The sequence below is a fragment of the Neofelis nebulosa genome, chromosome 6 (genome assembly GCF_028018385.1).
Source record: "Neofelis nebulosa isolate mNeoNeb1 chromosome 6, mNeoNeb1.pri, whole genome shotgun sequence".
Classification (NCBI taxonomy): Eukaryota; Metazoa; Chordata; class Mammalia; order Carnivora; family Felidae; genus Neofelis; species Neofelis nebulosa.
In genome coordinates, this window is record NC_080787.1 from 70,134,301 (window position 1) to 70,160,991 (window position 26,691).

The 26,691-nt window shown below is 40.4% G+C and overlaps 1 protein-coding gene across 7 annotated transcripts in view; it reads left to right on the top strand.

Annotated features, from left to right (window-relative positions):
- CD109 (CD109 molecule) overlaps positions 1–26,691 on the top strand; it is a 168,080-nt gene that overhangs the window by 13,294 nt on the left and 128,095 nt on the right. For 3 of the 7 annotated variants that reach the window (XR_009263074.1, XM_058734478.1, XM_058734479.1), the window contains exons 1-2: positions 19,977–20,211; positions 21,301–21,473. Coding sequence is in view for 6 of the 7 variants with exons in the window: in XM_058734478.1 (XP_058590461.1) it covers positions 20,138–20,211; positions 21,301–21,473 (247 nt within the window). In the remaining variant the exon portion in view is untranslated. Of the gene's footprint in view, positions 1–9,453; positions 9,660–13,051; positions 13,131–18,569; positions 18,676–19,976; positions 20,212–21,300; positions 21,474–26,691 lie in introns of those variants that run through there. The other 4 variants (XM_058734482.1, XM_058734481.1, XM_058734480.1 and 1 more) reach the window with 3 other exon arrangements.

Here is a 26,691-nt window from a genome sequence, read left to right on the forward strand (position 1 = left end):
AGATCGTGACCTGGCTGAAGTCGGACGCTTAACCGACTGCGCCACCCAGGCGCCCCCTGGTTGCTATATTCTTAAAGGGTCTCATGACTTCCTGTACATTTCACCGATAGTTAATATCAAGCTGAATTATAAGCGCCAGAGAAATGTTGCAAAAGTAGTTTTATAAATAGAAATTCGAAGAAGACATTTATCATCTAATACTCCCTGCATATCCCCTCCCCCTGAGCATTAAGCATATAACTACCAGCTTCACACAGCAAAAGGACAGCACTTTCTGCCGACAGGTCCTGTCTCCATGCTACCCAAATAAACTTACTAAGTTGCGCTATAACACGTCTCAAGAATTCTTTCTTGACCATTTGTTCCCAACCCCACTTCAGCAGGTTTTTCTGTGGACTTCAGTTTTCAGCTCATTTGGGTAAATACTTGGGAGCACGGTTGTTGGATCACATGGTAATAGTATGTTTAGTTTCGTAGGAAACCACTGAGTTGTCTTCTAAAGTGACTACCATTTTGCACTCCCACCAGCAATGAATGGGAGTACTTGTTGCTCCACATCCTCACCAGCAATTGGTATTGTCATTGTTTTGGAGTTCAGCCATTCTAATAGGTCCGTAGAGGTATCTCATTGTTTTTTAGATTTGCAATCCCCTATTGACATATGATGTTGAACTTTCTAAGTCTCTCTTTTTCCCCCTCTGTAACAGTTCTATACCTGTCTCCTCTTGTCAAGTCATTTATTTGCTAACGAAACCAGCCATTTATTTTGTGGAATTTTCCACATTCTGACAAAATCATGATTGTAAGGTACATGGCTTTTTGATAGAGATTTTGTGTCATCATCTTCATGTTTGAAGAGAACACATACAAAAGATCGTATTGGTTGGAAAGGCTTTAAGATTCTACTATATTTTACATATTAACACTGAAATTTAATATTTTTAGGGGCACCTGGGTGGCTCAGTTGGTTAAGAGTCCAACTCTTGATTTTGGCTCAGGTCATGATCTCACAGTTTGTGCATTCAAGCCCTGCGTCAGGCTCTGTGCTGGCAGCATGGAGCCTGCTTGGGATTCTGTCTCCCTCTCTCTCTCTGCCCCTCACCCACTTGTGCTCTGTCTCTCTTTCTCTCAAAAATAAATAAACATTCAAAAAAATATTTCATTTAGTGAAAACCATAAAATCTAATGCGTATTTTTATCGCTAAACTTCCCATGTCATATATATTTTTTGGGATTGATAAATTGTTATCAAGATGCCTAGTATTTCTATGGAAACTGTCCCTCAGTCTAGGTAAACTTGCTGGTGCTGCTCAGATCAATTCCTACACATAAGGGATCTTTTAAGTTCTTTATCGCATTGCAAATGATAGGAATAGTTCCTTCTGCTGTGTCCTGACCAGGGTTGATGTATATTAATTAACTTATTAACAGTGTAATAATTTGGATCTTGTGTAAGTTCAAAAGGAATACAAAAACAATACCAAAGCATCACACAGAAATATACATGGAACTTCAGTGTTGCCTAAGGAAACCCTGCATTCTTGTAATTGGATCCTTGAGAATGAATGGAATTGCTGGAGATAGTTTCAGCTATCTTGAGGAAACAAAATTGCACTAGCAATTATTTGCTCAAATCTTAGGAAACTTGAAAACTTTTCTGACAGGAGCTGGAGAAAAGTAGGGAAAAATAAATCTTTTCTTTTCTGATAGTTCATTATAAACCCAGTATGTGTAAAACAAACAAACAAACCTGGGTATCCTGAAAGTAGAATTTAGAAGTGCTGTGTCAGTTGGGAAAGCATGTGACTCTTGATCTTGGGGTTGTGAGTGTGAGCCCCACGTTGGGTGTAGAGACTACTTCAAAGAAATCTACAAAAAAAAAGAGAAAGAGGGGTGCCTGGGTGGCTCAGTTGGTTAAGCATCCTACTTCATCTCAGGCCATGATCTCATGGTTTGTGGGTTCGAGGCCTTCATGGGGCTGTATGCTGTCAGCCCGCTTTGGATCCTCTGTCTCCCTCTCTCTGCACACCATCCCCCCGCCCCTTGACTTGTTCTCCCGCTACCCCCCTTGCTTGTTCTGTCTCAAAAATAAACTTTAAAAAAAAGTTAAAAAAAATGCTAGCGCATTTCTTTCTCTTTTCTGTAGTAATCAATGGAACAATAGCTGTTATGGTTTCTAGATATGGCTCTAATTGTAGATTTTTGCTATTCCTCTTTTTTTTAAGTTGCAATGGTTTTAAAACAATTTAGAACTGACATGTTTATCATCCATAAAATGGAATTAATACCTGGCTTCAGTTTAATGTCTACTACAGTTTATTGGGTGGCTTCCTGTGCCAGGTTCTTTATCTTTATGGCTCTTCCCAGGTATTATCTCTATTTGACAGACAAGGACCTTGAGGCTTGGAGATGGTAAGCAGTTTGCTCATGGACACAGATGGTAAGTGTTGAGGAAGGATCTGAACCTAGGTACTACCTTCTCAAATTCATAAATTTATCTGAAGGTTTAAGTAATATACAAGATGGCAAAATATCCAGAGCAGGGTAGTGTTCCATGAATGCTGATTCCTATCCTCCTAAATCGTGAGGAAGAGAGATGCCCTTTCATGTGTATTTTCCTTTCCTCCCTTTTTTGTACTTAAACATGTGAGATCAGTTTTTTACTAAGCATTATCTTAAACTGGGCTCATTTTAATAAATGATTTACAGTCAGCAAGTAGAGAAAAATTTTTATGGCATAAAACCAAAACAAAAAGTAAAAACAAACAAAACTCCAATATATGAGAGGGTAGCACTGATTAATTCCAAATTAGAGACTATCATCATCATGGAGTTTTGGGTTGATGATACTTTTTTTTTTTCCTAAATATTTTATTATGCTTCTCTTAACAATAAGGACATTCTCTAACACAATCTCAATACCATTATCACATCTGAAAATGTTATCAATAATTTCATAATATCTTCTAGTGTCCAGTCCAAATTCACTTTTTCCAACTATCTCAAAGGTGTCTTTTTTATTTATTTTTTATTTTTTAAAATTTACATCCAAATTAGTTAGCATATAGTGCAACAATGATTTCAGGAGTAGATTCCTTACTGCCCCTTACCCATTTAGCCCATCCCCCCTCCCACAACCCCTCCCATAACCCTCAGTTTGTTCTCCATATTTATGAGTCTCTTCTGTTTTGTCCCCCTCCCTGTTTTTATATTATTTTTGCTTCCCTTCCCTTATGTTCATCTGTTTTGTCTCTTAAAGTCCTCATATGAGTGAAGTCATATGATTTTTGTCTTTCTCTGACTGACTAATTTCACTTAGCATAATACCCTCCAGTTCCATTCACATAGTTGCAAAGGGAAAGATTTCATTCTTTTTGATTGCCGAGTAATACTCCATTGTATATATATATATACCACATATTCTTTATCCATTCATCCATCAATGAACATTTGGGCTCTTTCCATACTTAGGCTATTGTTGATAGTGCTGCTATAAACATGGGGGTGCATGTGTGCCTTTGAAACAGCACACCTGTATCCCTTGGATAAATGCCTAGTAGTGCAATTGCTGGGTCATAGGGTAGTTCTATTTTTAGTTTTTTGAGGAACCTCCATACTGTTTTCCAGGGTGACTGCACCAGCTTGCATTCCCAAGGTTGATGATGCTTTTTGAGTGCATATAATCTAAAGGTAAAGCATGAAAGGGCCATGAATGGTCCCTATCCCAGATGACTTTGCATGAATAGGGCTCCAGATTTAGGCCTGGGCCTGAAATTCCTACTCAGCACTACTCCAGAGTCTGCCTGGTGGCTTGCTGTTCCCTACAGCTGCTATTTCTGGAGAGACCTGAAGTTGGGAGATCATTCAAGTTTATCCTGAGAGTCCCTGGTGTTGGTTCAGAGTAACCTCTTTTCATACCACAGGTCTAAATACAATGGAAAATATTTTGGAATAAATAACCTAATATTACTTACAGGTTTTTAAAGAAGTAACCTAGTCTTACTTACAGTCTCTAAGAAGTATGAGTGAAAGGTATTTTTAGGATGGCTTTTGTTCTAAGGTTGAGCTTGGCATTATTTGAGGTTATCTTCAATTTTTATTGAAGGAAATTGAAATTCTTTTGTCCACCCTGATGTCTACAGTGATGAATATAAGACTACTCAAGATCAGTATGGTAATCCTAAAATCTCTGTGGTCTCATTTTTTGTGTCCTTCATAGCATTCTACAAGGCTGAGCCAATCATCTAAGCTGTGGCATAAGCTGAGGACTGATAGTCCATTTCACTGATGTTTAAGCAAGTAACATTGAAACAAATGTTTTATTTTTATTTATTTTTATTTTTTAATGTTGATTTTTGAGAGAGAGAGAGAGAGAGAGAGAGAACCAAGGGAGGGTCAGAGAGAGAGGGAGACACAGAATCCAAAGCAGGCTCCAGGCACTGAGCTGTCAGCACAGAGCCCGACACAGGGCTTGAACTCACAAACCACGAGATCATGACCCGAGCTGGTCAGATGCCTAACTGACTGAGCCCCCCTGCACCCTGAAACAGTTAAGGAAACTCCTAATTATATAACAAGTATAAGAGTTACATTTCTTTATTATTGGTAACATCTTGCCATAATAATTTTATCAATAACTTTATTGCCATGTCACATTGTAACAGGAATGTCTACTTCCCCTTTTTTCCCTATTTTGACCCAGTAAGCGTGGACTCTGAGGCACAGAAAAGGATGAGGTAGATCATGTGGTGACTCTAGTAACATGTTGCATAAACTGCTATGACCACTAGGTGGCAGGCTGATGCAGAATGGCAGCACCCTGGGTCTCTGGAGGTTGTTAAAAGTCTGGCTACTTCTCTGGCCACTCGCATGGTGGTAACCATTTGCAGCAGGCTTTTCCTGGATTCAGAATGAAAGTCAAGTGAGTTCTGGCATCTATCACTTTATGGACCTCTAGTCCCAGTTACCATCCCTCCTGATTTTTACTGTTAGACCTTAACATTTTTTTTTCATGTTTATTTATTTATTTATTTATTTGGGGGGGGGGGAGGGAGAGAGAGACAGAGAGGATGTGCCCCCCGGGAAGGGGCAGAGAGAGAGAGAGAGAGAGAGAGAGAATCCCAAGCAGGCTCCGCGCTGTCAGTGCAAAGCCCAATGTGAGGCCTGAACCCATGAACCATGAGATCATGACCTCAGCCAAAATCAAGAGTTGGATGCTTAACCAACTGATGTACCATCCAGGCACCCCTCTACTTTTAGACCTTTAGGTTGAAAAGAGTAAGAATCCTATTCCAGATAGTAGAGCTGTTTCCTAACTATCCTAATGTGATTTCAGGGCCCCTTACATAGACATCTAGAACTCAGAGGCGTTGCTGTAATATTCTGAGCCTTTTATTAAAATTCACATAACCCGGGGCGCCTGGGTGGCGCAGTCGGTTAGGCGTCCGACTTCAGCCAGGTCACGATCTCGCGGTCCGTGAGTTCGAGCCCCGCGTCAGGCTCTGGGCTGATGGCTCGGAGCCTGGAGCCTGTTTCCAGTTCTGTGTCTCCCTCTCTCTCTGCCCCTCCCCCGTTTATGCTCTGTCTCTCTCTGTCCCAAAAATAAATAAAAAACGTTGAAAAAAAAATTAAAAAAAAAATTCACATAACCCTGTAATGAAAATGTAAAACATTACAGAATTCAGAAGTGGTGACAAGAATTGTATAGAAGGGCTTATTAACTACACGCTCTGGAGAGACACTGCAGCCCTGACAAAATTACCTTTCTTTTCAGTGTTTATGAGATGTCAAAATGTTTCAGTCTAAAGTGGCTTCCAGTCATCCATCCTTGGTTGGGATCCAGTTCTTCTCTTTTCTGCCATACACCTTCCTGCTTAGCAATGGTATTGACTCCCATAGTGGCATTCAGTGTCTCAACTAAGACAGAGCAACTTTTGTCCCCATGTTTCTTCAGATTGGACAAAGTCTATTTTTGGCCCAAACTGATCTGCCTTAAATGATCTCTATGGGAGTGATGTTGTCTGGTTCAGTTACTGCCTGTGATTCTTGAATCTTCTTAGACTCTACTCTCCTTTCCCTCAACTCCTGTGTTTCATGGTCCTATCTCTGGCTCCAGTGCTAACATATACCCCTCAAGAGTGGTAGCTTGTATTCTTGCTCAGAATTCCAACTCTGCCTTGTTCATCCTGTCACCATGTTACTGGCTTGTCTCTACTGCTAGCATCCAAACTTCTTGCCTATACTACTCTTCTATTTCAAGACTCTTGATGCTGTCACCATTGAGTCAATTCAACTCTACTTTTTCCACATCCCTATGGTTACTTGATGGAAAATAATTAATAGGAAATGCAAGAGACTCTGCAGACAAACTCTTAGAACAAATAAGAGTTCAGCAGGGTTGCTGAATATAAGATTAATACACAAAAATTAATGGTATTTTTAAAAAATTTTTTTTAATGTTTATTTACTTTTGAGACAGAGAGAGACACAGCATGAGCAGGGAAGGGGCAGAGAGAGAGGGAGACACAGAATGTGAAGCAGGCTCCAGGCTCTGAGCTGTCAGCACAGAGCCCGACGCAGGGCTCGAACTCACAAACTGTGAGATCATGACCTGAGCTGAAGTCGGACGCTTAACCGACTGAGCCACCCAGGCGCCCCTTAATGGTATTTTTTATACCGTCAGTAACCCATTAAACATTGCAATAAAAAATACTGCTTACAATAACATCAAGGACTATGAATCTTTAAAATTTTTTTTTAACATTTATTCATTTTTGAGAGACAGAGACAGAACATGAGTGAGGGAGGGGCAGAGAGAGAGAGAGAGAGAGGGAGACACAGAACCGAAGCAGGCTCCAGGTTTTGAGCTGACAGCACAGAGCCCAACGTGGGGCTTGAACTCACGGACGGTGAGATCATGACCTGAGCTGAAGTTGGACACTTAACCGACTGAGCCACCCAGGCGCCCCTGAATCTTTTTTTTCCCAATGTTTATTTATTTTTCAGAGAGAGAGAGAGAGACAGAGACAGAGACAGAGACAGAGAGACAGAGCCTGAGTGGGAGAGGGGTAGAGAGAGAGGGAGACACAGAATCTGAAGCAGGCTCCAGGCTCTAAGCTGTCAGCACAGAGCCCGATATGGGGCTCGAACTCACATCACAAACCATGAGATCATGACCTGAGCTGAAACCAAGAGTTAGACACTTAACCGACTGAGCCATCCAGGCGCCCCAGGGACTTAAATCTGACAAAGGATATGCAGACCTTTATGGAGAAAAAGCAAAAAATGTTATTGTAAAACATAAAAACATAAATCTGGAGCTATACCATGCCCATGGATGGGAACATTCAATTTCATAATGGTGTTGATGCTCCTTAAGTTATCTATAGGTTAAATGAAATTCAAATAAAAATGCCACAACACTTTCTGCCATGGAACTAGACAGACTCTAAAGTCAATATGGAGGAGTAATAGTCAAAGAACTGCCAAAAGCAATTCTGAAAAGGAACTAGGAGAGGTGATTTACATATTAGACATTAAAACTTAATATAAAACTATATTAATTAAAGCATATGGTGTCTGGTCCAATGATAGATAAATAGGTCAGTAGAAGAGAAATGAGAGCTTAGAAATAGACTGAAGTATTTGTGGCAGATTGATAGAAATATATTAGTTAGAATTTCTTTCTGTGAGAGACAGAATTCTCAAAATGGCAATGGCTTAAACAGGATAGATGTGTATTTCTTTCTCACCTATTAATGCAGAGGAAGTGAGGGAGCAACTTTTTATACCACTTGTTATAGCTTTTTATACCACTGTGCATGGCCAAATTTCCTAAACTCAACTAATGGCTCAGGATGGTTCCTCCAGCTCTAGCCAACATGTCTGTATTCCACCAGAAGAAAAGAGGTTTAGGAAGGAAGAAGGTATGTCTCCTCCCTTTGGGGACATTTCCTGAAGTTTGCATACACTACTTCCTCTAACAACTTGTTGGCCAGAACATGGCCACATTCTGCTGTAAGTAAGGCTGGGAAATGTACTTAAGTCTGAATGCCCAGGTTTCCAGTTAAAATTTTTGTTACTATAGAAGGAAATGCAGACAAAATACTGAAGAACTAAAAGTCTGTTCAGGTGGCAATACAAATAAACAAAGAATCATTATTTAACCCATTTATTTGGACAGTGGATTCCTATGGAAAAGTAAAATCAGATACCTTCCTCACACTGTATGCAAAGAAAACATTTTTATGGATTAAAAATCTACACGTGAAAAAAACTTTAAGACTACTTGAAGAAAATATGGGAGAATATCTTTTTTTTTTTTCTTTTTTTTTTCAACGTTTTTTTTTTTTTTTTTTTTTTTATTTATTTTTGGGACAGAGAGAGACAGAGCATGAACGGGGGAGGGGCAGAGAGAGAGGGAGACACAGAATCGGAAACAGGCTCCAGGCTCCGAGCCATCAGCCCAGAGCCTGACGCGGGGCTCGAACTCACGGACCGCGAGATCGTGACCTGGCTGAAGTCGGACGCTTAACCGACTGCGCCACCCAGGCGCCCCAAGGGAGAATATCTTTTTGACTTTGCAGTAGGAAGAGATTATTTTTTAACAGAAGGCACAGCCCATGAAATAAAAGCGTGACAAATTTGCCCATACCATAAATACAAATTTCTGTACCACAGAGGAGAGAATAAACAAAAACTAGAGAGACTGAGGGAAATATTTGTAACTTATACATTAGGATAACATTTCAGTCCAGCACACATAAAGTTCCTACAAATCTGTGAGAAAAAGACAACCTAATACAAATGGGAGAAAAGATCTCATGAGGCCATTTATAGAAGATGAAAATTAATATGTGAAGATGTACTCAACCTTACTAGTATGAGTACTGAGTGGAAGGGTGTATTCTAAATGACGATGATGGTTGCTTCTGGACAGACAATGTCAAATATCTAGTGAGGGAGAGGAAGAGAATGGAGGAGAGAACAAAGAGGTAGGTGTTGAACTTGTCAGGAGTTGTCACATAATTTTTTAAGTTAAAAAAAGAAAGGAACAAAGCCAAACCACAAAACCCTCTCAGTTGGGTTTTTCTCAACTTTGCCCACTCTTGGACGAGACACACTGTCTATTTATCCATTAGTCCCTGTGTGTACAAAAGAGAGTAGAAGGAACAGTACTCCCTGCATCGTCCTGGCCCCTTGCCATGGCTGAGAAGGTTGACCCACCATTTGTGTAGAAATCCTGTAGCTCCAATTCTCTTTGATGCTATATCTCTATGAAGGGAAATGCAGGCATCTTATCTTGACTTTTGAAGAAGAACCCTGCTCATTTCTTCTCTTTGCTCATGCAAAAGGAGAGCATGCCATGTTCCTTGTCTTCAATAAACTTCTGCTACACTGACTCCTCGGGACATACGGGATACCTAAGTCAATTTGTTTTCTCTCTCTTGGCAGGCCATCCTCCCAGCTAAAGCCCAAGAATTCTTGATGAAGTATCCAGTGGTCCTGATCCATGGGTTGTGCCTAGCTAATTTAAAAAGAAAAGGAGGGTCACCTGTGTGGCTCAGTCAGTTGAGTGTCTGACTCTAGATTTCAGTTCAGGTTATGATCCCAGAGTCCTGGAATCGAGCCTTGCGTCGAGCCTTGTGATAGGCCCCGCGGTGAGTATGGAACCTGCTTAAAATTCTCTCTCCCTCCCTCTGCCCCTCTCCCCCACTTGCATCTTCTCTCTATAAATAAATAAAAAAATAAATAGAAGAAGGAAAAATTAATGGGGAAAAAAGGTAGTATGCAATAATAAATTATTTCAGTAACTGAAAGAGGAATCTGAATGAAGTCCTCATTAATATATGATTTTTTAATGTATTGAAAATGAAAATGTCATCTTTCTGTAAGAGACTAGTTCAATGGTGGTAGAGTACCGGGCCCTATAGGAGTCAAAGTATATATTTGGTTCCAGTGAAAGCAAGGAATTGAGAACAGCAGCTGTGTGGCTTTTGGGCCAGCTGACCCTGGGAGGGGAGCAGAAGCCAAAATGAGCTAAATATGTATGAATGCACACAGGCTCAGGCTGAGTCCTGAGGTGGGAACTGCATGACAAAAGCAAGTCTAGCCATTATGGATGAACTGAATCTAAGATCTGGAGGCAGGTCAGCCTCCAGAAACTAGGCACTACAAACCCAAGGATATGGTTGGCTTCATGACTCACTTCTGTTTTGTTTCCATTTCAAATCATTTTTATTTTTGTACATTGAATACTTGGTTTATATTCTAAATATATTAGAAACAGATTTATGTAATGCTATTTACACAGGTTTTATTCTTTTCTGTTATACAATTCCTTTTTCCAAAAATCTGTGATTTGATAAAAGTTCAATAAGCAAACACATTTTAGCACATGGGAGTAAATATATCCTTATAACATCCCTTGAAGCTTGATTGGATGAAACTTATGATTAAACTATGACAGTGGGGGGCAGGGCGCCTGGGTGGCTCAGTCAGTTGAGCATCCAAGTCTTAATTTCGGTTTAGGTCATGATCTCATGCTTTGTTTGTGAGATTGAGCCCCTGGCATGGGCTGTGTGCTGACAGCCTGGAGCCTGCTTGGGATTCTCTCTCCCTCTCTCTCTGTCCCTCCCTGGCTCACACACATTCGCACATGGGCACACACTCTGTCTCTTGAAAGAAAGAGAGAGAAAGAAAGAAAGAAAGAAAGAAAGAAAGAAAGAAAGAAAGAAAGAAAGAAAGAGAAAGAAATATTAAAAAAAATATGACAGTGGAAATGTGTGCCGTAATCAAAAGAAAAAATATTGAAGAATGGGTGGAGAACTTGCTTTCTCATTGACCTCAAGGGTGTGCTGGTTTTGTGGGGGCAAGACAGGATGTGAAAGATCACCTTTCATGTTCTGGACAGGCATGAGAGAGAAGTGGCAGTGGGAGAGCTTTGAGGCAACAGTAGGCTCACCATACAGCTTGCCAACCTCGCCCAAGGGGAGAATCCCATGGGGAAATGTTTGACAGGCTGGCGCTGACTCAGGAATTCCCTCCCACAAGGAGATGAACTGATGGGGAAGGAGGCATTTGGAGCAGTCCAGGGCTGCTACAGCTGCTTACTAGTGCGCTCCAGATCCAGGTACCTTGTACCTATCTTTCCTTCTGTTCTCCTCAGGTGGCTTTCATCCTCTGAGTTGCAAGGTCTGATGCCTGTGTCCTGGGCAGGTTGGAAGCAGACAAGCCAAGGGCCTGCTCTCTTGGGGTGTTGCTTTTTTATTCAGGGAGAGAATGCATTCTCTGCAGTCTTTTTTTTTTTTTTTTTTATACACACTCAAATATATATTTATTCATGCATATTCCTATATATAATTGTTCTTACAAGTCTTTTTTTGGATGTATCGTCGTGCAGAATTATGTCACTTGGCCACGTCTAGCTGGATTGAAACTAGAAAGGTGTATTTTACCTTTCCAGCTCTGAAAAAGGAATATATGGCAGAGGGAGTCACTGGATCACTTTTTGGTAGTCAATATACAGTGTTCATTTCTAAGGTTACACAGATGCCAAAAGTGAACAATGAAAATGAAAAGCAAGGAGAAGCCAAGAAGTTAAAATGTTGGTAACAGAACAAAACAAAGTATTAGGTCAGTGTAACAATTAACCTTTGGTGTGTATATACTACTGGTGAGGTTTGAAAATCTTGACACATAGTGTGAAAACAATTACATACGCACATAGTTTAAAGATTCAGATAATTCTACAAGACTTAGTAGAAAAACAAAAGAAAACCCAGCAATCCCCATTACCTACAATTGTCTCTTTCTAGCGGAAGTCATTTTAAACTGAGAATTTTCTTTCCTTGCATTTCTAGTTCCAGTTTCATCTTTCCACTGGCTCTCCATCTCTTCATTGAAGTCTTACCTAAGTATCTTCCTTAGGCTGTGGTAATTTAGGACACAATTTTTGGTCATAATTTTCATTTTCTCTGTGATGATATTTTTCTGGTGAGTTTTATTAGCTCTTTTTCTGTTTAAGTTTTTCCTTTTTTTTTTTTTTTAAAGTTTATTTATTTTGAGAGAAAGAGAGGGAGAGAGAGTGTGCACATGAGCGGGGGAGGGGCAGAGAGAGAGAATCCCAAGCAGGCTCTGTGCTGTCAGTGCAGAGCCTCATGTGGGGCTTGAACCCACAAACCGTGAGATCATGACCTGAACCAAGATCAAGAGTGAGATGTTTAACTGACTGAGCCACCTAGGTGCCCCTTAGTTTTTTTCTTTTAAACTGATTTTTTTGTTTCTTCGTATAAATCTTGTTTTGGTACAAAAATATTTTCATTATGGATAATTTTGAACATATACAGAAGTAGAGAGAAGAGTAAAATGAATCCCCATATACTCATCATTCAGCTTCAACAGTCATCAACTCACAGCCATATAATTCCATCTTTGCCCCACCTGCTTATCCCTTCCTGTATTGTTACTTTTTGTAGTAAAATATACATAACATAAAATTTACCATTTTAACCATTTTTAAGCATAATGTTCTTTGTCATTAAGTACATTAGCATTGTTGTGTAACCACTACTACCATCCATCTCTAGAACTTTTTCATCTTCTCACACTGAATCTCCCTACTCGTTAAACAATAACTCTCCATTCCTCCCTCTCCTCAGCCCTTGGCAACCACCAGTGGAAGGTACTCTCTATCCCCATAAGCTTGACTACTCTAGGTACCTCATATAAATGAACTCATACAACATTTGTCCTTTCATAACTTGCTTATTTCCCTTAGTTAGCATGATATTTTCAAGGTCCCAACCTGAGCATGAATTTCCTTCCTTTTTAAGACTCAATAATATCCCATTGTAAGGATACATCACATTTTATTATTTATCCATTCATCAAGGACACTTGGGTTGCTTTCACCTTTTGGCTATTGTGAAGAATTATTCTGTGAACAAGGGTGTACAAATATCTGTTTGAGTCCCTACCTTCAACTCTTTTAGGCATATGCTCGGAAATGGATTATTGGATCGTATGGTAATTCTATGTTTATTTTTTTTAGGAGCTGCCATACCATGTTTCACAGTGGCTGCACCATTTAACACTCCTACCAACAATGCACAATGCACCTTTCAACAAAGGTTTCTACACCCCCTTCTAATACTTGTTATTTTCTGTTTTGTTTGTTTTTGTTTTTATAATTTTTTAAAATGTTGATTTATTTTTGAGAGAGAGAGGGACAGAGTACGAGCTGGGGAGGGGCAGAGAGAGAGAGGGAGACACAGAATCTGAAGTTGTGCTGACAGCTCAGAGCCCAATGCAGGGCTCAAACTCATGAACCAAGAGATCATGACTTGAGCTGAAGTCAAACACTTAACTGACTGAGCCATCCAGACGCCCCATGTTTTTGTTTTTATAATAGCCATCTTATAGGTCTGAATTGGTTCCTGTGTTATTTATGAAGCCAATCCCAGATGTAATATTTCACCCACAAATATTCAATATGTATTTCCAAAAGATAAACACCCTTTTAGAAAATAGAACTCAAAAAAAGAAAATAGAACCCCAGTGTAAATAATTAATAAAATTTTTAAAATATCATCCATTATCTTGTCAGTGTTCACAATTTCAACCATTCAGAAATATAATAACTTCTTTTTTAGGTTTTTGGTTTGTAATGGAACCAAATTTTTCATAATATATTGCTATTAGTTGTCTTTTAAGTCCCTTTAAATCCATAGTTTCCATTCTTTTATTTTTCCTTGAAATTTATTTGTTGAAGAAATTAGATTGTTTTATAAAGTTTCCTGTGGTCTGAATTTTGTTAATACATCCATGTAGTATTTAATATGATCCCCTATATTTCCTTGCAAATTGGTAGTCGAATCTAGAGGCTTGATCTGATTCGCATTCAATTTTTTGGCAAGCCCACTTAGGTGGTATGGGTTCTTCTACTGGGAGACATAGTATCTGGATGTCTCCTTTTGTGATACTTAGTAGGCATTTATGATCATTGTTTAGGTCTGCATGATCTATGGCGGTTGCTATTAGTCACATGTTGCTTTTTACATTTAAATTAGTTCAAATTAAATAACATTAAAATTCAGTTTTTCAGTTTTACTAGCTACGTGTCAAATGCTCATAACCTCATGTTGCTCATGGCTACTGTGTTAGGGCAGATGCAAAGCATTTCTATCATCCCAGAAAGTTTGCCTGGGCAGCACTGGTCTAGATCTATTAATTCATTAAGGGTGTGTTTCGGTGCTGCTCTAATTCTCATATTCATTTTGCATTTATCAGCTCAAAAACTTGTATAAGGAGAAATGTCCCCATATCTACTATTTAGTTACCCAGTGATACAGTTTGTATAGGAAAAGCAGACTAAAGCTTAATTCCTTCCCTTTAGTGAGGTCGATTCTGTAAGTTATAGATCAATATACCATGCTTGTATCAACATAATTATGTAATTATTGTTTACTGCAGACCCAACTAATGAATTACAGTTATACTTCCCTTTTTATTCAGTTTTCTTTTTCCTTGAGCATCTAATTTACTTTACCTTTTATTGCATTATCTTACAATATTGTTGTCTCAATTTTCTCCCCCAATTTTCCATCGTGTTAATCTATTCTATTAAAGATCTCCCTTCCCCTCTCCCCCCTTGAGATCTTATTCTTAGAATTCTTCCTGTTGAAACTTCTTTCTTCATTGCTGTTTGGGGTTATATATACTTTTTCCTGAGTCTTACAACTTCCTTTGTCTTGGCTTTTTAAAATTGGTTTGCTAAATATGTCTTCCTAAAGTAACTTCCTAAAAAGAGTTTGTGGAAGACAAAGTTTCGGAGCCATTCCATTTCTGGAAATATTTTTATTCTATCTTCACTCTTGTTTGATATCTTGGTTGGACATAGAATTCTAATTTTAAACTCTGTACTGTCATATAGAAAGTTAAAGATATGTCTCATTATTATTATCCCTAGTTAATTTCAATATCATTCCTTGTTTTCCAGTGGACAGGGATTTTTTTTTCTTTCTGTTCTTGGGTAAAAAAATTCTCAGGGAATATTTTGGTGTTCTGTGCAGCATTCTATCAATATAGGTCTCAAATAGATGATGTATATAAATTGACATTAATTTCATATATAATATTTCTGAAATGTTACAAATTTGAGTGTGTAAAAATTGAACAATGAACTCTAGGATGTGGTGTGTGCTCTAAATCAGCAACTAATGTTTCTCCTAAAGCCAGTTTCACTGGTCTGAGAATAAAGGGGTGGAAATAAGAGTGGTTCCTCTTTTACCTCTAGTGATCCACTACTGAAATTTTTGCTTCCAATTCCAGAGTAACATTGGGCTCTGCTGGTGTAGAGGTCTCGGTTTCCAAGAGAGCACTACTTCTAGTAGGGGACTGCAATGTTTCAGCTAAACTGGTGGTTGAGATTGCTGTCCGGTCACTTGGGGCTCCTCATGTCAGTGGATCAATAGCCAAAGAAGAGGTTACTCTATCTATTGGCAGGAGTGAGTGAATGATCCTGCTTGTCAAGGAGTTGCCACCACACACTGAAAGTTTGGAGTATTTCTAGAATGCAGAAGATATACTGGGGCATCTCTTAGTTTTCCCAGGTCCCATGATTAAGATCAATAGAAAACAATACGATATAGGAAGAACTGCTAATGGCCCAGATCCTTCAGGAATGAAGATTTGGGTCACCTCACCACACAAACAACCATGCAAAGAAGTTAGGTGCTTTTTGAGAGCAGAGAAATATGTAGTTGAAGAAGGTAGTTTATAAATACCATCTACTTCCATGTGACCAGTAGCAAAACTGAGGACTGTACCCTCATTTCTCAAAGTGTATTTGCACTTCCCTCTTGTTTTGCTATAAATACATTTGTGTACATATTAACCAAATATTTTTTTCTCCCTGTCATTCTTTTATCATATGTGTTAATAGTAGCTATTAACTTATACCTTGGTATTGTATAGGATCTCAAAGTGAGAATGTGATTCAGCTAGATGAGGCATGAACAAAGTCCAAAGATGATTAAAGGAATTTTGTATCCCCTTTTGGAAAGAGGTGTAGGTTGTGTTTGGTTGTATGAGGGATAGTTGTCTCATGCTAAGTGAAAGTATGACTTTTCTATTGTCTTTTTTTGTTTGTTTTTTTTTTGTTTTTTGAAGTTAATAGCGTTAAAAGGGATAAGACACAGATGTCAAGTTGATGAAGCACAGACTTTGGTAGCTTTGTACTGTGGCAACTTATCTAAGATGGAGCTAAATTTCTCAGAATTCCCTTCCCTGTATGGTTCTGAGTTGGAGTTGGTTGCAAGAGACGTTCTGTGTGAACTTGGAAGCCAGTAGTGAAGCAGAAACCATATTGCTTACTCTCTGAAGGTCAGTGCAAGGTGTTAGGCAGGTGAGCCACTTGCTCTCATTGTTACTGATCTGCTAAATCACTTTGTGGGTATGGGGTGGCAATGGGGCCTATGTTTTTTCAGTTGTTAGATCTCCTCCTTGAACTTTTCTGACTTCTGGGCTAAGTACATATGCAGCTCTTGGTGAAAGATGCCAGCTTCTCTTGCAGATTACCCATGACAGCACAGTTGGAGGTGCTAAGAGAGACCTGGGTTCCAGTTCTCCCTCATGTTTCCTTGTTCTTGTCCACATTTAGCTCTCCCCCATGCCCCCCCCCCCAGCTGACTTAGAGCAACTTTAGGTTCAACACTAGACACAGAAGCAATGGCTGCTCCACCAGCTGCCATGATTGCATAGGATCAGTCTCATACTGGTTCTGCTTTCTCATTGAACCACACCCTGAAGATAGGTCAGGAGGGACACAGGAACAGTGGGGAATTCTTATGCCAAAGGCCATTCAGTTTTCATGGGAGGAACACACATATTTTTTTTAGTATTAAAATTCATGAATTTTATTCAGAAGAGTTTCTAAGATGCTCCCTTACTCGCTACTTAGTAACACAATACCATTTTATTGTTTTCTTCCAAAATGAAAATGACAATTATATTTATTATGGAACATTTGGTAGATACAGGTAATTACCGGGATACAGATAACATTTTGGTGAATATCCTTCAACTCTGTCTTTAGTGCATATATCTATAATATATATGTATACATAAACACACTTTATTTTTATGAAAATGGAATCATATTTAGATTCTGTTTTATAAAACAGGTTCTCTATCCACACATCAGCATATCATGAATGTTTATCTCTAGATAATTAGTCTCCAATTCAAAAACTTAATTTTTAATTACTTTGCAGTGTTCTGTTGCATGGATATACCATAATTTATTTAAGCCTATCCCTTATTTTTAGCCTCAGATTATTTTCAATTTGTCTTCATTGATTAAAAAAGCCTCTGAGATGAACAGAGATAATCCTTTTAAAACATTTTTTTTTTAAATTTTTTTTAAGTTTATTTTGAGAGAGAGAGCAGAGGAGGGGCAGAGAGAGTGAGGTAGGGAGAGAGAGAATCCCAGGCACACTCCATGCTGTCAGAGCGGAGCCCGATGTGGGGCTTGAACTCACGAACCGTGAGATCATGACCTGAGCCGAAACCAAGAGTCAGATGCTTAACCGACTGAGCCACCCAGGCGCCCCCCTTTTTTTTTTTAAATTTTTTTTTTTAAGTTTATTTTGAGAGAGAGAGCAGAGGAGGGGCAGAGAGAGTGAGGGAGGGAGGGAGGGAGTAAAACATTTTTATTGAGTGCTCTGTACCACGCCTGTAGTAGCTTCATCTCTATGCAAATCTACATCACTAAATTTCTGTGTGATTAAGCTTTTCAACAAGTGTGTATTGAAAGAAGGAAGGCATAAATAGAGAGGTACATTTGTTTAAGATTGGCACAGATTTAATTTTATAAAATAACTAGGTCAGGGGTGCCTGGATGGCTCAGTCAGTTAAATGTCTCTCTCTTGATCTCCACTAGGTCATGATCTCCCAGTTCATGGGTTTGAGCCCCACAAAGCCTGCTTGGGATTCTCTCTTTCTTCCTCTCTCTCTGCCCCTCTCCTGCCCGTGCTCTCTCTCTAAATAAATAAACTTAAAAAAATAACTAGGTCATTCTAAACTTTTCTATAGGTCTTCTTGGAATGCAACATTTGGAGTCCCTCTTACATCTGCTTGCCTCTAGAACAAAGCTGAACTGGTTGATCTATCCCCGTGAAGTGAAGCTTGAAAAGAATTCTCTCCATGTTCCCAAATCCCTTTTTAAGTCAAAGTGCCTCCAAATTGCCTCTCTTTGTAGACCTTCTGTGACCCACAGTATACTGGAGAAAAGCAGAATCTCAGTCCCCATCCCAGAAATAGCGCTTGCATTTTTTTAATTTTTTTAATTTTTTTTTTCAACGTTTTTAATTTATTTTTGGGACAGAGAGAGACAGAGCATGAACGGGGGAGGGGCAGAGAGAGAGGGAGACACAGAATCGGAAACAGGCTCCAGGCTCCGAGCCATCAGCCCAGAGCCTGACGCGGGGCTCGAACTCACGGACCGCGAGATCGTGACCTGGCTGAAGTCGGACGCTTAACCGACTGCGCCACCCAGGCGCCCCAGCGCTTGCATTTTCATGTGGTTCTCATACGTGTTAGAGTTTGAGAAGCACGGATTTAGAGCTCCAGGCTTGGCTCACACTTGACCCCGGTCCTCCTCGCTGAACAACAGAGGTAAGGAGACTAGACCAGCGGTAATAGTTATGTTAGGGACAGGATCTCTACCCAAGGATCCACTCAGACACTTTTCACTATCCTCAAGCCCTGCCTGCACAGGAAGCCGGCCACTAAAGATAGACTGCCTGTGGGAGACATAGGGACATAAGGGACCTCTGCTAGCTGTGCAGCAGGGTGAAAAAGGGTGGAACAGGAAAAGGAGGAAGGCAAGTTCCTGGATTCCAAAAACCACAGTTTGTCTAGGTGCTACTTTCTCCCTTATTTAGCACATAACTTTGTCATATGACATCCCTTTGCTGACCTCTTTTCCTTTTGCATTTTACCCCGCATTCAAAAGTCACCATCTAAAACTTTTCTCCATGGGTTAGAAACTTTAAGTTGTCAGGGACTGAATGTGCCCTGTTTCCAACAGTTTCTGGCAGTTCTCTGCTTTTATGGTGTAGTCATGGTGAAACCTGAGTCATCTGAAGATGCTGCCAGTGCCAAAGAACTGGGGAAGGAGCTTGTTGACAAGCCAGGATGGCAAGGAGCTGGGCTCAAGTAACTGCTGGGCACCCAGGGCCACTGTCCTATTGGGACAGGAGAGCTGCCCCAATCCTAAATGTGTTTACACAAATCGCCCCAAACTTTACAGTTCTAATGAATACTTTCTGTAGCAAGAGTGTTTAGAGACGGCCCAAAATATAAAGCATCTCCCCGGAAAATTGTTTCTCACAGTTCTGAGTAGCAACACCTAGCTTTTGCACGTGCCAGAATTCCTTTCTTTCCTTTTCTCTCTTTCTTCCTTTTTTTTTTTTTTTTAAACTGAGAAACTACAACATTTTCCTGGACAGGCAAACAAAATAACCTTAATTTGTGTTTTAAGTAAAAATCGTTTCCCTCCCGTTTCATTCACAGACATTAAACTATCCAGAAAGTACCTTGGTTTGGCCTCGTGTGTGCGTATATGCGTGTGTGTGTGCCATTTCTCTAAAATTATGACTCATAGTCTGGGGGACAATGATTGATTTTTTCCCAGTTCACATAGCTGCTCTGAATTTCTCCTCACAAGGATGGGCCTGTTTATTCACTCTGGGCATCGTTGGTAGAGCGCTAGTGTAAACAGCCCGAGGAACCCGGTGGGCTGGGGAAGCGGGCGCCCTGTGTTCTCCGCGGGGAGCAGGGATGCTGGGGGCCAGGTGGGGCCGACCGCATTTAGAGACCGCTTTCGGACCCCCCGGGTTTGCGATGCCTGCCGGAGCAGCCAGAAGCGCCATTGTGATGCCGGTGGGAGGGGTGGAGCCACCAAGTCCCGTCTCAATTTAGACTTCTCACTCCGCTTCTAGGCGCGCCCATTTCAGATTGCTAAACTCCAGAGTCAGGGGAAAAAAAAAAAGCGGGGAGGAGGTGGAAAGCCACACCCCGCGGCGCCCGCGAATTTCCCCAGGAGCCGACGGTGGCTCAGGCAGACGCGGCCGAGATGCGGGGCCCGGGGCTCCTGACCGCCGCCCACCTCGCGTGCGTGTGGACCGTGGTACTGGCCGCGGCCCCCGGGTAGGACCGCGGGCGCGGGGCGCGCGCGGGGGGCGGGCGGACGGGCGGGAGGGGGCGGCGGCCGTGCGGCCGCGGGTGGGAACCCGCCGCGCCGCGGCACTCCCTAGCCAGGCACCGGCCTGGAGGCTTGACCGCCTGTTGCCTCAGCGTGCTTCTCCACGGGACAGTTACTTTTTCCACCCGTGAAGTTGTTGAAGCGTCTCTCTGGCCGAAATTACTTTCTAGAGAGTCCTTCTAGTTTTAGTCCGTGTCGCCTCTGCCTTTTCCTCAAAACAATTTTTTTTTTCTTCTTCTCCCACACAGCGTGCCTTCTTCTCCCGAAGGCACATGATCTATTTTTTCCTAACTGTCCCAACTTCGGCATTGGCAAGGTGGGGCTGCGGCGACTGAAGTGGTTCAGGTGCAGACACTGCAGGAAGATAACTAATGAGACAAGCCGCATATTGGAAAGTGCCCCACTCCTAAAGGGTTTTGCAGTTGAGCCTTAACCCCTGGCTTGGGCAGAGAAAGTGCTGTTTTTGCTGACTTTTATGCCCTGCTACCCCTGGGCATTTTACCACTGGCGGTTTAATTTCAGATGGTGTCTTTCAATCAGTGGTATTTGTTAGATGATGTTTTCTGGGGCAGATGCCCAAGGACGAAAGTTTGAATAAAACCCGCAAAGTGTGTGTGTGCGCGTGTGCGCGTGCGCGCGTGCGCGGGTGTTTAAGCCAAGAAAAAAAAATCACACTGGGATGAGGTTGTCTGTAAAGGAGAAGCTTAGAGGCTTATAACTTTGCCACTAACTTCTGCATGCCACAGTGTATGCCATCCTGTGCTGTTTGTGGCTTATAAAATGGAAATAACACATGCCCTCCTCTAGTGTACAGGAATTACTGCATTAAAATTGATTTATGGGATTTCTTGTTTCCATAGCATTTCAGTGCAGTTGCTAAATGGAGCAGTGGGGGCAATACTGGGATAATTGGAACAATTGGAACTGACACAGTATGGAGGGTCTATCTCACTGTCTGTGAAATTTGAGGATTGGAAAAGAATGCAGATGTAAAGATAAGAAATTGTATTTTTCTCTTGTTGGGAACTCTTTAGGCCTAGGTTTCTGGTGACAGCCCCAGGGGTCATTAGGCCTGGAGGAAATGTGACTGTTGGGGTAGAGCTTCTGGAACACAGCCCCTCCCAGGTCACTGTGAAGGCTGAGGTCATCAAGATGGCAGCCAACCTCACAGTCTCTGTCCTGGAAGCAGAGGGAGTCTTTGAAAAAGGTAAGATAAACAGCACAGAGTCTTACCCTCTGTAGTAATAATTGGAGTATGTTAATAAAGCCATGTGCTACGGTGGGTAACAGAGAAACCCCAGAGTTGCAGTGTTTTATGTAGTACACTTTTAATTTTTGCTCCTGTGGAGTCTAAAATGGTGTTCTTGTATGCTCTTCCAAGAGACCCAGGTTCCTTCCACTTTGTGGCTCCCTCATCAACATGTGGCTTCTGAGACTTCAGGGAAACAGCACTGAGTTTCTCATGTGGGAGGTTTTTATGGGATAGGCCTAGAAGTGGCTCATTATCAATTCTGTTCCTCTTGTGATGGCCACGTGGAGCTGCAAATGAGGCTAGGAAATGTAGGCCGGTGACTGCCCAGAAGAGGAAATGGGCAAACTTAATAGTCTGACACAAAACCGTATTTATATAGCTTACATAAACCATATGCAACTGTGTTTCTTTATATTTACTGAGTGCTAAGGATGTTAATAAATAGGCTTGTGGAAAGGAAAAGAGCTACACAATGTTAAAGTCCAGTTTTATGGAATATTTCTTAATTTTTAAAGTACAGGGGAAAATGATATAAATGTGGGAGCCATTTGTGAAAGAACCCACTTCCCTTAGGTTTGGATTCTAATCTGGTTTAGGGTTAAATTGGCTCAGTGAATGTCTTCTTTTTCAATACTAAGGGAAAAATAATTTTGGGGGTAAATACCTTAGCTTTTTTTCCATTAAAATGAACCTTTATAGTATTTTTTTTTTTTTTCTAATTGAAAGAGAAATATATGCTCAGTGCTTACAACCTGATAAATCATCCTGGAAGTAAAGGAAGTAAGCAAAGATCACCCATAATCCTAACCACCTAACTATAAGCACAATTAACTGGAAGCATGTTTAGATGTTTAGTCAGAGGGCAGAAATTGAGGCATCAATGCCTATAATGTTAAGAGTTATCTTAAAAAATTAATTTAAGGGCACATAATTAAGAGTGGAAGGGATTTCACAATAGTTCATTATATTAATGTTTATCCTCTACCAGCATAGAGAAGTTAACACTATCGTGAAAGGAGATAAAATCAAAGTTTATCTATATCTCCACCAGAAGTTGACTGACTAGGTGGGTAAGTTTGGGATAGAAGTCAGCAAGAAGTGGTGTGTACAGGGGCCAAGCCACTTTGTCTTTCATAGGAGAAATGTAAGGAAAGGAAGGTGGGAGGCCTTGTTTCCCTGGAGAGGAAATGTAGATTAGGGCTAAAGATCTGAGATTGTCTTAGCACCAGTTGCATGATCTCCTGCAGTAACCTAACTGTTCCGAGCCTCAGTTTCCTCATTTATAAAATGGGGATGATGAAACTTACTTCCCAGGGCAGGTGTAAAGTGAAAGTCAGTGTCTAGCATCTATTGGGAATTCAGTAAACAGCGGTTAATATTATAGGTAGTAATACTGAAGAAGATGCAGGAAGCATTATTTCCTTTTTATATGGGAGGAGACCTCTGTTTTTGTTTTTGAATTATTATTTCTGAGAATGAATGAATCCTGGTCTTATGATAATGGCTAAAGACAATATTGAAATACTAAGTCAGGGAGGATAATATTTCATGTAGTTCCACATTCATTATTTACTAACTAAAATTTATCATCTTGGCTCTACTAGTGTGGCAGTTTTACTGCAATGCAGAGGTCCAGAATAACATGGATGATTTTAATAAATGTTTGGGCTTTGCTGAGATGTTTGCATGCTCTTATTTTAGAATTTCTACTGCATTATCTTTTCTGCAATCTCCTTTATCAGGCTCTTTTCTTTTTTCTGCAAATAGTACCAACACTGTGGTGGGGGGAAGGGGATATTGTGGCTCGTTTTTAAACTTTATTCTTAGATTTTTCTTTTGGGAAGAGAGTTGGTCATATGCCTCTGGGAAGGCTAATGTGCTCAAGACTGCATCAGACAACACTGTCCTGAGAGCAGAATGGATCTTTGAAAAAGAGAGAGAGAAAATGTACCTCTTTCAATGGGTGTTTTTTGACTCTGTTGATGTACAGTTTCATTGAAAATACCATTTCTGGGAGTACTCTCTCTCTTTCAAAGGAGAATGTTACTCTGTTATCAGAGGCTATGAGTCATTGTTCTCAAAGCAGATGCTTCCTGTAATGTTAGGACTTAAGGACCATGACTTTTTTTTTTTTTTATTTGACTTCTCCAGTTGGAGCAGTACATAGACAAATGAGCATTTTTTTTTTCAACGTTTTTTATTTATTTTTGGGACAGAGAGAGACAGAGCATGAACGGGGAAGGGGCAGAGAGAGAGGGAGACACACAGAATTGGAAACAGGCTCTAGGCTCCGAGCCATCAGCCCAGAGCCTGACGCGGGGCTCGAACTCACAGACCGCGAGATCGTGACCTGGCTGAAGTCGGACGCTTAACCGACTGCGCCACCCAGGCGCCCCAATGAGCATTTTAAATCAGTGCATCTTCGACATCCAGAGATCCTCCTAGGATTCAATGTTTTCTCCCTTGCCACATAAACACAAACACATAAATACACCTTAGGTCTGATTATTTCATCACTTTCTTATGAGGGCCTCCAGGAAAAGGTTGGTTCTAATAAAGATTCATCTTCCAGCAGAACCGGGTAAGGAGGGGGGACTATTTCTGGGTGGCTGTTTCTAACAGTCCTGGTGTTTTTAGAAATTCCTGGGGCAGAGCAGTGTTCCACCATAACCAGAATGCATTTGTAACCTAATTCGTGTCAGAAAGGATAATAGCTAAAGGATTCACATTGCAGAATATGCCTTAAAAAAGGGATGGATGAAACAGGTGAAGGGGATTAAGAATACACTTAATCTTGATGAGCACTGAGTAATACATGGAACTGTTGAATCACTACACTGTACACCTGAAATGAATATAACACTGTCTGTTAGCTACACTGGAATTAAAATTTTAAAAATGGAAAAAATAGAAATAAATTTTAAAAAAGTCAGGAAAGTATGGCTTGTCCTCAAGGAAGAGTTCATTTATTTGTTTGACAGATACAGGGAAAATTTTATTTACATTTCCATCCTTGAGGCCAGCAGCATTGATTACATTAGAGTTAGCTTATTCGTTTTTAAATATATTAATTCTACATTTATTGGGATCAATTATGAGGTTTTTTGGGTGAACAATGGCCCTTTAGAATAAGTGTTTCTACTAAGCTTTGTGGCATTCTGTACAGGTGTATTAATGCCTCTTCAGTGGTGAGATCCAGACATTGAAGTGTGCTGGTCATTATCCCTGCCACTACCCTACCGTACCCTACCATCACCACCACCACCACCGCCTCCGCCCTCATGGCCACCGTCATCATCATCCTCCTTATAGTGAAAAGAGCTAAGTTCATAGTCTTCCATTGTATAAAATAGTTAAGTGGACATAACTGACAAAACATGGTAAAAATTCAGCAGGTCGTAATTACCAGAGGAGAGAAGATGGAGTAGCTTTTGCTATTTGAAATCAAATCAGACTCTACATTGGGTGGAGAGTGAGTCTGTCAATTTATTTCTTCCCTTCTTGGTTTTTATCTTTTCCTTTGGTGTGATGTTACCCTGGAGTTCCATGAAAATCAAGAAAAAAAGTTTAAGAACACTTGAACTCATGGGTCAGATATGAGAACTGTCCTCTTACCTGTGAAGGCATATGGAATGATTGAATTATTTTTTAATGTCCTAGAAATCATTCTTTCTGCTTTATTCCCCTTCTCTTTCCACAGTTTCAGATGGTCATTTGTAAACTTTCAGTGTTTCTCTTGAGTGAGGTTTGCCTCAAATAATAACCAATACACCCTTTCCCCTTATTAATGAATTCCCTGTTGATGGTTTTACATAAACCTGATTTAAGAAAAAAACCTAAACAGAAAATGTCAGTGGAAACCTTGGCTGTTCTGTAGGGCATCTTGTGCTACAGTGGGAATTCATTGTTTATTTATTTATGGTGCCAAGCCTACTTCCATCTTCCCATTGAGGCATTGGCATGAGACTTACTCTATGAGTGTAACCATATTATTTATTAATTGCTTTTTCTTTTTGCTTTAAAATCTTGGAGAGTTAATGGGGTGTTTACTTCCTATTTTTTAAAAGTTAAAAATTCTTGGGGTGCCTGGGTGGCTCAAGTCAGTTGGGCATCCGACTTCAGCTCAGGTCATGATCTCGCAGTTTGTGAGTTCAAGCCCTGCGTAGGGCTCTGTGTTGACAGCTCAGAGCCTGGAGCCTGCTTTGGATTCTGTGTCTCCCTCTCTTTCTGCCCCTCCCCTGCTCATGCTCTGTCTCTCTCTCTCTCCTTCAAAAATAAATAAACATTAGAAAAAAAAAGTTAAAAATTCTTCTTTGTCCTTTATTGTCTTTCTCACATTGATGATAGGGTGTTTTATTTTCTATCTTGATCCAGGTAAGGGTGGGAAATCAATATTTCTCAAATTTGAGATATTAGCTGAAAAACTTAAAAAAAAAAACATCCAATTCAGTTTGGATGGGCTTTCTGGTGGATACAAAGCTCCTGAGCGTATGTTTCATGGCTTGTAGATCAAAATCAGTCCCACGGTTTTTATGAGAGTAGATTAATTAGTGTGTGGGCAGGTCTCCCAGGGCAGGTTTTCACAGGAAGCTTTGCCAGTAGAACTCAGTCTGAACTTGTAGTTTTGTGAGAATTATTTTTAAAGGGTGTGGACTCTTCATTCACATGTCTTTACTATTGTGTGATATGTATTTATACATATATATATATATATACAACTATATATATATGTGTGTGTGTAAATATGTACATGGTGCCAGAGGATAAAGGACCATAGTGTAATCACGATGTGGTTAGACTCTGAAGTCAGGCTACCTGAATAACCTTCCATTAGTGATTGTATGTGGTCAGTCATGATCTCACCAGGCTTCAGTTTTATTATCTGAAGAATAGTGGTTCCTGCCTTATGCAATTACATGGTTATTGTATGGATTAAGTGAGATAACGTGTTTATAGCACTTAACACATAAGAACTATTCAAGAAAATGGTAGCTATTGTTATTAAAGGTGAATAGCAATAATCATGACAGGCAATTATTAATCATCAGTTGGGATGATCTTGAACTGGGAACTCTATAAAAGGCACATCACTAGGAGGAACTGGGAAGAGATTTAACATATTAAATACTGAGTTTCCTTACAGTGCCAGGGACTTAATGCACAATACTTCAGT